We start from the raw sequence: 11,204 nt of genomic DNA, 5'->3' as shown, positions 1-11,204 counted from the left end.
AGAAATGTTTCAGAAGTTAGGTATCCACCTGCAATATATCACCTGCATCGTTTGACACTGTTGGACTCTGACCTTTCCTAAGCAACGCCTACGGCTGAAATCTGCACCAGAGCTTGACATCTCCTTTGCTGGGTGAGAAACACCGTCAGGCAGCGAACACAGTCATTACTGCTGCTGCGGCCCCCACGCTACACCGGCACATTTGATTACTCACCAAATAACACAACGCTGGAACAACCTGAAGATCGCAGCAGGCACGCAGCAGGACCAGAGTGTAATCAGACAGCTCTGTCAAGGAAACGTTAAAAGGGAAAGATTGCTTCCAGCGAACACCGCCCGAGGCTGGCTGCTGGAAACGGGGCTTTCTTCACGGTGAGCTCTGTCGTGGGGCCCTCCTGCTGAGCAGCGACAGGTGAGCTGCGTCTGCGAGGCCTAGCTGCAGGTACAGTAAGCACCTCCTGAAGGGGATGCTGGAGCCCAAAGCGATGCAATGCTGAGGACAGCTGTCACAACTGCTCTACTGGACATCTGGAAGAGGCTGACTCAACCCTTTCCTGCCCGCTTCCCAGAGTGCAGAATAAAATGGGATGGGTGAGGGGCACAAGCCCCACACTATCTCTGCCCTCGAGAAAAGGCAGCTGGTAGGAAAGGGGGTTTCCTCCCCATCGTTCTTGTCTCCTGCCTAAGTATCTCCCCAGTGTCTCACTCTGAGTCTGCAGCCTAGATGAATGATCCAGGCCTTGAATAAAACAAGAACCTCCGCAACTCAAAATCTGTAAGAGATGCTGACTTCAGCAAAAACGCGATTTGAGAGGAATGACATAGCTGCGAGGGCCTTGGGGACGGAAGACGGACTACACGATCCCTGTGGCGCCCTTCAACTCTGCAACTCGGCGGCTGTAATTCCTAACAGAAGCAAGAGACGTAAACCAGCTTTTGATTCTTGACCCAGCTACACTTATGCCTGGACATTAGCAACAGACATTATGTCCCAAGCCAGGTGATAATGCAATACACTCAATTAACTGTGCCCCGCTGTTAATAACATCTGACAAGTGTTACCACATCAGCAGGCTTCTGTTTTCTATTTGTTTGCTCTTTTCACAAATGAGTTAAGCTCTCCTACCTGGGTACTGTGCGTATATGGATGCACACTGACATTTTGCTGCACAGTGCCACGTCTAACTACCACCACACTGGACTTCCCTTCATTATCTTAATGTCAGGAAATTCTTTCTATGTAAGAAAGAGGAGAAAAAGACAGAAAAGCCTGTCTTGGACTTTGCAGGTAGCTTTTAATTAACACTGTGGTGCCAACTAGATTGTGAGGCTGGCATTTGTTTGACATTATGTTTAATCTCCTTTTTCAGCAGCTGCAAAAGACCCTCTAATTGCACTGTCTCTATGTTAAATTCATTTCTGCTAAATATAGTTTGCACCTGAACAATATCTGCTGTTACACACATACAGCACCTAATTTGTAATTCTTAGCATTTAGGTGGGAAGAACCCTGGTATGCAATAAGAACAGAAATTAAGCTTGCCAAACTGGAAATGCCCACACTCAGCAGAAAGCAGAGCTGCACAGTCTTGGGGGAATGTATATTTCACAAGGCAAATCTGTCAGTAATTGAGGGCTGAATTTAATTCACAGCCAGGAATACTAAGCATGGTATACCAAACTCATAAAAAAGGAACAGAACAAATTACGTTCACTCAGCTCACCAACTGCTCAAAAAAGCCGTAAATGCTTTAACACAGACGGAGCTTCTAAAAGGAAAAAAACCAAACCAAACCAAACAAAAAAAGGGCTATTTTCTTCATTCACGACATACCAGAGATGGCACTGATGAGGAGGTGAGCAGCTGAGAAGAGCTCTTCATCCTGAGGGCGGTATTTCTGCAACAGCAGCTCACTCTGTAAACTGCACCCCAAGAGCTGCAAGAAGTCAACCAGGTCTCGTTGTTGTGAAGATTTTAACTCCTTCAGATCCGGCTTGTCCCCTGTGCAGATATCATCTAACTGGAAGCAAAACAGAAAGTAAAGCTTCTTGAAAAGAGAAAAGTTCAAGCAAAAGAGAATGCTAGCTCCGTTCTGAAATTACTTTTGGGAGGCAAGCAGAAGTTCCTTCATCTTACCACGTCCTCCAGGGCAGATATCATTTCTTCATGGAGCAGGAGTTCACAAAGCTTTTTATATAAAGCTCTTTGCTTGTCTTCCGGCAGCTTCACAAAGGGCTGGAACTGAGTCCTCAACCACGACAGATCTTTCCCAAGAAAGCAGTAGAAAGTAAAACAGTATTTCTACACAAATGCCAGTAAAAACAGTTAACATTTTTGCTATGTGCTCCATAAGCTCATTTATCATCACATCTTGACATTCTGGTTTCCATCAGCACAAGTTATAATGCAAGGCTGGAAGGCATCTGATCAGATTTCCCTAATGAGCCAATGAAGCTCAATCAATAAAAATTCTAAGAACAGCCACCAAGGATCAACATTCACTGTTCAATATTTTTAGTATTTTAGAAGTCGGTATTTTAATGTTAACTGAACGAACCATGCATTAGGTTTCTCACTTGAAAGTTCATCTTGAATGTTCATTTATAAGGCAGAATGAAGAGTTCTGCTTATAACTTTACTTCTTAATCTGTGGTTAATACGAATTACAAAGTCAATGGTAGGAGTCTACAGACAGAATTAAAAGTTCCTATTTGCAATCCTAAACTGTTGCTGGCCTCATATTTCATCAGGTGCATCAAAGAATTACAACCCTTCACCCCTGGCCTAATTATTATTACAAAGATCAAGGCAAAAATCTCTTTATTGAAATGCTGAATCCCTTACAATACATACAACGGAAGCACAAGGCAGTTCACTGCATTTCTTTCCCCACAATTTAACTATGACACTGAACCAAAATGTTTTGTGACACCAAATTAGCACTCTGCTAAAAGAAAGTAAGTTTTCAGTCAATAATGCCAACTGGAAGGTTGGAATGTGCTTTTCCACATTCCAAAAACATGGGCATGCAAATGTTCTTACCCTTGTTTAGAAGAAATTTCCCTCCATGTCACTCTGGTCAAGAAACACACTCTGTTTAAAGATGCCTAAAAATTGCTTCATTGTTAAAAAAAAATAAAAAAAATCGCAGCCACAAGCAGGTATTTTTGGTACCTGACACAATTATATGACTGCCTATAAAAATAACCAAAGAGGAAACCTACTTTAAATTGCTTTAGTAGGAACAACTTTTTAATTTTTTTTTTCCAAAAGACAGTTCAGGTTAATTAATTAAAAACATTCCCAAGTCATTTAAGCAAGAAAGGCACAAAGGTATGTCAAGCTAAAACATAACACAAAACAGTGGCATATCGTTCTTTCACAAATAAGTGTTTTATAACATTTGGAGACACCGTTATTCCTTTCAAACAAGTCTACGTTAGAGAATTACAGAATATTTTCAAGACAATGAGTATCTGTTTTGGTCACAGTGAAGTCTACTGAACAGCCATTACAAAAGGTGAAATTCAGAGATAATGAAAGTGATTGTTCATCATTAGAAACAGCTGTAAGAACTCTCCTAAGAACTGATTAAAACTAAGTGTGTTTGTTTTCCCTTTTTTCATTCCTCTGGGGACAATCCTACCCCTTTCTTCCTCACCCCTACAATAAACAAGTTGTGCCTGGCCCATTATAAGAAATTGCAAACTTCCATTTAAATCACATTTTGATTTCATCAGCCTTGGCTGATACTGAAGATTTCTATAAAGCTTCTCAGAAAATAATGAGGCTAAATGAAGGCGGGGGAGATATCTTTGTAATTTTTGAGACTTAAAATAAGCTTTAACTGAGAAGTTTTACTGCAAGCATTTTCCAAATAATGAAAAAATATTTTCAGTGACCGTTTCTGAATGAAAGCATAAATCATCACTAATCTTACAGGGCTTATCTGGAATGTAACAGAACTGGCACAAACCCCGGATTTTGTAAGATCTCATTTATGACAAAGGGATTCAGGATGATCCTAGGGAACAGTCCACTGCATATACCTATTGCTGAAGTAAATTTTTCTCTTCTTTCCGTGCGATCCCCCAAGAGCTCCTGATAAGGGCTATTAAAATGAACTAACATAATTTCTTATGTACTTTTGTACCAGATTATTTCCTCCTACCATATTGCTTAACTCACTGTAATGTAATCATGTAAAGCATTTCTGGTAATACCTTGTTTCAATACACTTAAAGAAGCATCACTGGGAATGAGGGTTGTAGCTCCCGAGTATCTCTCATTATCAACAGCATCTGGCTGATGGAGAAATGAAGCATCTCTGAATAGTGCTGAACGGGGATAAGTTGAGCCTTCTGTGGTTTCTTTTTCAAAACCTCCTTGCTGTTCATCTAGCAGACAGAATTCTGTAATTAGAAATTACATTTTTAAAAATAATTGATAAAATACACAAGCAATTACTGAATGAGATGCTAGCTTATATCATCTAGTGTTCTCGCATGTGATTTCTCCACGTCTCGTATCTTCTAGATGGAGAGAATGGCAATGGTTGCTGCGTATGTGAATTACTGAGCATTACTGCAGCCCTGATGTTTGGTACAGTTGTGTACAGACAAAGGTCCCGTGGTGCAGCTACCAACTACAAAACGTGACACCAGCTCCTCTGAATTCAAGTAATGCAGACAGCAAATAACACGAATGCTTCTCACTGATACCTTAAACCTGAATCCTGCATATGAGAGATGCAGGTATGAATTCTTCAGTTTTCTAGCAATTAAGAGATGCGCTGTAAGGCGGGCTACAGATCCACTCGTGATGGGAGAGACACCCGAAAGCACCCCGAGATTCGTAAGAACTCTGAAAGTCCCTCACAGAGCTGCTTCTGGTCATGGCACGGACAGACTTCTCTTTCTCAGCCAAGCCACAGGTCCATCCCCGAGTACAGAGGAGGGGAAAACAGGGGGCTTTTCAGATGCTCTAAAGGACTTCACCCAGGCATGTTCACCAACAGAATCACTCTGCAATACTGTTTCTTTGCAATAACTTCATGGAGAAAATTAACACACCTTGGCTGGATTACACCTGCTACCTCATCTTGATGGTGAGCACTGGCCTACCTCGCCCAGACACTAATTTCTGTGGATTTCCCGCCACCGCAATGACCCCACCTTGATGAAGCTAAGGGACTCCTGGAACATACACAGGGAGTTAAGAAATCTGGAATATCAAGTTCTGCATTCATGCATCCAATATTGTGCCCCAAAGATGCAGAATATAATCAAAGCCATATGCATATTTTTATTGTCTTATTAGCTCAATATAACAAAGTTAAAAATGCAAGATTTGTAACTGTACCCCTGGTACTCTGCAGCAGGTCTGAAGAGAAGGCAGGCAAGCTAGCAAGAGGAACTCGATTTTAAAGTAATACCTGACAGCAAAAGGAAAAAAAATAATATGTAACTAATCAAGCACAATGCTCCCTCGTACCAGGCACAAAACCTAAATATAACCTTCCTGCAGTTGTAAGAGTCTGTCTCACCAAATTAAGGACATTCAAAGCAGATGAGAAAGCACGGAGAGCACTCCATCAGCAGAAAAGCTTTTTCAAAGGGAGAGCAGACAAAGAAATCTCTGCCACTGAGAAAGACAAACGACAGAGACCTTTATGCCTGCATAACCCTTCACAGAGAAGAGCGAGCCAGAGATGAACAGAAAGCGATTAATACAAATTAAAGAACTTCCCAAAGCAACAAGACCCCAGACAGCAGCTAAGGCACCATCAGCCCAACGTGCTCATGCTGCTTTCGATGATAATAACAAGGTTTTCACATGAACCCTGAAGGAGGAAGACGGTGCTAAAACCTGCCTGCCCTCCTAAGGCAGAATGATGTTAATAAGGGAAGTCAACACACAGCATCACGTGAAAAGTTCAAGAACTACAGACCCTGCTGTTAAAGCCTGTAACAGGACTCGATTCAGAGGCAAATACAGGACACAAAGTTTTGTATTTATAGGACTGTTAATTAATTTTGTATCGCTTTTTTTTTTTTAAGGAGTATTACAAAATTAGAGAATTACAAAATAAGTGAATGAAAGAATACACATTATACCGTGTTATTTTCTCTATTGAATTCTATTACATCCACTGATGACAAACCTCCAATAGTGCAATTAGATCTAGTTAGTTATTCAGAAACATTAACAAAAGTGGAAGAAAACCAGAGACTATCAAGGAAAACAATCAAAGTCAAAGAGATTCCTTTGCCTGGAGAAGGTGAAAAGATCAGGACTGTTTATTAAGAGGAAGCAAGTCACACATATATACAAAGCAAAGTAAATCAGTCGAGTGCTACTATACCTCCTGTTTTGTAAAGCAAAAACAGAGAGACCGTGCAGTGAAACTTTAGAGACACAAAGCTGCAGGTCCTTTAACAGGAACAGCTTTTACATGTAGTGGAAAATTAGCCTGTAGAAATCAAACAGAATGATTACAGGAAAACATTATGGTAAACTGATCGGAAAAGGACTAGACTTTTTTTTTTTCCTTATTTATTTATAAAAATGTTCAAGCGTGTCCAGTCACATTAGCCAGAACATGTTAAAGAAAGTTTATAAACCACTCTTCCTTACAGAACAACTCAAGCACTGTCAGTGGCAAAGAAAAAGAAACTAAAAACCCTTAAATGCACATTACGCTGTAATTACCTGTGACGAGAATCCTATTATGTTACACCTGCTACTGATCACTTTCAGTCTCATGTGAAAGGACTATGTCTCTGGATTTAAATTCAAAGGCTATTTTTATTTCCATAAACAGACACTGATCACTGCTCAGACATTAAGAAGTTGAAGGTTAGGCTCCACCACACTTATTCTTACCGGTAAATCCCTAATTTTATTGTTAGTTCCTCCACCTTACCTTCTCAACAGCACTCAGACAAGGCATGATAGCACAAATTTAAAAAAAGAGGCAAGACACAGGTTGAGATAAAACATGGAACAAACTGTGCTTGTTATGAAGCTTAAAAAACATAACATTAAATATGAGAAAAAAAGAAAGTGGAAAAAGAAGGAGAAGTGAAATAAGAGCAGAGAAATACAGGTCATCAACAAGACCCATGTATTATCAGCCAGCAGGACATAGGAATTTCCATCTAGAAATCACTTAAGTAGGCTACCAGCTATATACCTGGGTAGTCAGACAGCCTTAACTGCACCTGATTACTCTGAATTACAGTTCTATCATGACCATGAAGTCAATGCCCTCTGCTATATCTCTGTGTTCAGTCTATGTCAGAGCAATTCCCCATTTCAGAATTTTTTTTACAGGTTACGTGACATTTACTTATATTCCTGAGCCTACAGACTTCCTTAATATCAGAAGTGAGTTGAAGGAGAACAGTGCAGAGTTTCTTTGCATTTCTTATCCAAATAAAGTGCATTCTGGATTCAAATCTCAACTGCACTTCAATTATTTCTCCAACATATCTCCTGTTTCTCTCCACATTGGTCCTTTTCAACTTGCAGCTCTATATAGTCCATCTGATTTCTTTCCTTCTTGCATAACATACCCTGAAACCTCCTTCAGGCCAGGGAGTTTAACTGAGGATAGACAAGAAAGAAAAACCCAAGAGATTCTGCAGAGCAGAGTTACTACTCCCCCCAAAGCCAATTTCAATATTTTTTTTAACTTGACACCTCAAAGTACTCAACCTGAAACAACTACAGCATGACCAGAAAACGTGACAAGGACATTTCTGCAACCATTCTGAGAACAAGCTATATATGAAAGTGTAAAAGGGACAGCAAAGTTTAAATTCCAGTCCTATACTTTATGAATAATTCTTTTCTTGGCGTAACTGTTGTCTAAACACTCCTGGTTGACCACTGATTTATATTCAGTTCGCTCTCCCTGCTAGCAGGTGAAGGCAACAGCACCAGCTGAAGGCCAGCTAGCTAGAAGCAAAACTGCAGAAAAAGATCTGGACAACAAACTCAAGAGGATCAGCAGTGTACCCTTGCAGCTATTGAAGTTTGCTGCATATTGGGCTGTACTGACAGGTGGATCAATTAAAGTGATTTTTCAATTTGGGAGACTGCATTCACAGCGTCGCATTCAGTTTTGGACTCCCCAGTCCAAGACAGACATTCTTATACTGGAGCAATCTAGCAAACAGCCGCCAAGATTGCTGTGGGCTGGAGAACAACGTGTACAAGAAGAGGCTGTGAGGCTGCGTTTGTCCACCTGGAGAAAATATTGCTAAGGGAGAAACCTTACTGCCAAGTACTGCTACTCAATAGGACCATGCAGTGAAGACAAGAGCCAGCCTCTTCTGTATGATGATATAATGGATGACAAAAGGCAAGTATCACAAATTAAAGAAAGGGAAATTCTTATTAGGTATTGGGGGGAGGAGAGAGAAAGATCTCACCACAAAGGTGGTCAAACGTGAAGAGGCTGCCCAGAGGGGTGATGGAATCTCTGTCTCTGGAGATAATCACAACTTGAACAGGCAAGGACACGAGCAATCTGATCTAACTCTGAACTTAGATCAAACTTCAAAACCTGGCCCTGCCTTGAGCTGGAGCTTGAGCTAGACGACCTCCTTTGGTTCCCTAAAACCTAAGTTATTCTGAGTTTTATGATTTATTCAAACAAGTGAGGAAAAAAAATTACTAAATCAGAAAAGCAGTATTTCACAGCACAAATAACTATCAAGTGAATGGAGACCATACAACATCATCACCCTCACACAAAGAGAAATGCAAAACCCACTGCCCAACAGACAGCTCTGTCCGCAGTTAACTGTGTGCCACAGAAAATCAGCTTCATACTTACCAAACTGGCCGCTGCGCTTTATAAACAGTTCAATTACACCGTAGGCAATAGCGGTTGCAGGAGGAATTTCAAGGATCACACTGGAATCCTTTATCATACTTCCATTTTCACTCACTGAAACCTACAGGACAGATATATTCACAGTTTATCTCATTCCGCTACTGTGTAGCTTAAACAGAAAATTAAGGGGAAAAAATACAGAGAAAGAACATGCTTTATTCTCCACGATTTCTAACTAAAGCACGTTACATCTGTCATCTACGAAAGGAACTCGATGAGCAGCGAGGTAGAAGCACAATGCCAGGGGCAGCTCTCCAAGTCTTAGCCACCCTGTCCTAGCACAAAGTTAAGCTCCAAGTGCAGCTTTTGCCACACATGGGACACTGTGCCACCACAGAAAGGGCACCCACGTCAGCAGCCTGTCAGGCCCCTCTTCTACCCTGACAGCCCTTCTGCCCAGCTGGAGATCGGTACCAGGAAGGTGGCATTTGCATGGAGGGTCGTCGAACTGCAACTCCCAGATTTCTGCTACTGGGGACACCCTGCACATGGAAATGATTCATCTGCAGCTTTAAAAAAACCATACCTTACAATGAATGAGCATATGTTTTGACTTCGGTAATTATTTCTGAATTCATAGGCAATTTTTCAGATGTCATCATAATGCAGTTAATCTCTACTCCCATGATTGAAAACAAATAGCTTCTCAATAAATACTAAAACTCAGTAGACACTGCAAACATTTTTGATGAATGATCACTTGGCTTTTGAAATAAATTTGCTTCAGCAGTGCTTTTTGCTCTTCAACTTTCACCGGTTTGTTACGTCTTTGTTTTATGTTCTGCTGCGTGCAGAAATCTACACAGAAACTGAATAACAATCTGACAGTATGAATGGAAACCACATTCCAGGCTTGCATTAAAAGATGGCATTTCTTGCCAGTGAGGCAACGGAAAAAACATTTTGCTTTTCTTCACAACTAAGCAGTGCAGTGAGTTCAACATGTTAAGGAAGGGAGTTCAACATGTGAAGGATGCATGAAAAATAACTCTTAAGTCTATCTGGAGAAACCATAATTTCTTTTCTGATCATCTGCGCATGTTCAATTCCTTGCAGAGTTTTAGTAACTTTTACCTTTACTATTTTTGTACTGCATCCCATCACACCACCATTTTTTTCTTCTGTCTGGGTATGTTCAGATATTGTACACTTCTGTGTTGTTATTATCTTTTCTCTCAAGATGCACAACACTTCACGTTTTCTTTCTATTACTTGTTGCAGTAAACTACTGTTTAGATTTATCGTTCTGAAAAAGACAAGACACCATTAACAACATAAATACCAGAATTGAGAAAAAGCATTTTCTTCATTGCTTGAAGCAGCTTTTATATAAAAATATCAATGGTTTCTGTATGAGCAGTCTCCTCAAAATTATTATGTCCTCTTTTGCTATTTGGTAGCAGTAAATATCTGTATTCCACAGGAAGTCTCAACACATGTAGTGAATTCTTGATTCCTTACTCTCAGCAAATGCAGCAGTTCTCTGGCTACTTTTTAGGCAAAAAAAAAGCAAGGGAGAATGAAAGCCAACTTTAAGCTTCGGTGCAATATGAAAAGAACCAGCCAGGCTCACGGACACCGGACTGAATGCTCTGCTACCATGAACTCACAGTGACATTATCACGGCCAGGGCAGGGGATGGTGGCTAACCATTCTCTTCAGAGTCTCACATTAAACAGTGTCGGAAAGTCAACAGCCACATCCTGCAGTCTCTATTCAAAATAATTATTTCAACTCGAAAGGTTACCAGGCAGTACAAAGGGCCTGTGCTCATGGTCCGTATTACGAACACCCTGCAGCCTAGCACACGACCGTAGTGCATGCACACACACGCTAAAAATACGTATGACAGCACAGTAAGAAGCTGGTTTGGCCTCTGAAGGCCCACATGCAGGCAAAGAAGCACCACTGCCAAATTCTGAATCACCAGAATTTCTCCTTGAGGGATAAACAGCACAGTAAGAGTGACGCCTCAGTGCCAACCCTCACAGTTTGCTCTTGACCTGTTCCAGTGTTCACTTAAACCCTGACCGGGCCGAGTGGGATCAGCACGGACCAAGTACTTCAAAGGGCTGGATGAGAAAACATAGAAAAGATGTCATGGAGTAGGAGACTGGAGAAGATTATAAAAAAAACAAACCCACCCACCACAAACTCCTGTGTTACTTACCAGTATAACCTCACAATTTACAATTCATGACCAGGGCTGTCACAGTAAAAAGAAAAATTAACTGTGGGAGGGACCTCAGATCTCTCGCCTCTGCCTCCAACTCCACAAGTCATCCCTACTTCACAACA

At 41.0% G+C, this 11,204-nt stretch overlaps 1 protein-coding gene across 5 annotated transcripts in view; it reads right to left on the bottom strand.

The window, feature by feature from the left end:
• GSDME (gasdermin E) overlaps window positions 1-11,204 on the bottom strand; it is a 33,840-nt gene that overhangs the window by 8,977 nt on the left and 13,659 nt on the right. For 4 of the 5 annotated variants that reach the window (XM_055707916.1, XM_055707917.1, XM_027814754.2 and 1 more), the window contains exons 5-10: window positions 9,981-10,152; window positions 8,847-8,967; window positions 4,225-4,413; window positions 2,138-2,265; window positions 1,835-2,021; window positions 215-288 (exon numbers count right to left, since the gene is read on the bottom strand). In XM_055707916.1, the coding sequence (XP_055563891.1) occupies window positions 215-288; window positions 1,835-2,021; window positions 2,138-2,265; window positions 4,225-4,413; window positions 8,847-8,967; window positions 9,981-10,152 (871 nt within the window). The remainder of the gene's footprint in view (window positions 1-214; window positions 289-1,834; window positions 2,022-2,137; window positions 2,266-4,224; window positions 4,414-8,846; window positions 8,968-9,980; window positions 10,153-11,204) is intronic. The other variant, XM_055707918.1, reaches the window with a different exon arrangement.

Source organism: Falco cherrug, chromosome 4 (genome assembly GCF_023634085.1).
Source record: "Falco cherrug isolate bFalChe1 chromosome 4, bFalChe1.pri, whole genome shotgun sequence".
NCBI lineage: Eukaryota > Metazoa > Chordata > Aves > Falconiformes > Falconidae > Falco > Falco cherrug.
This window is presented reverse-complemented; position numbering and strand designations above follow the sequence as displayed.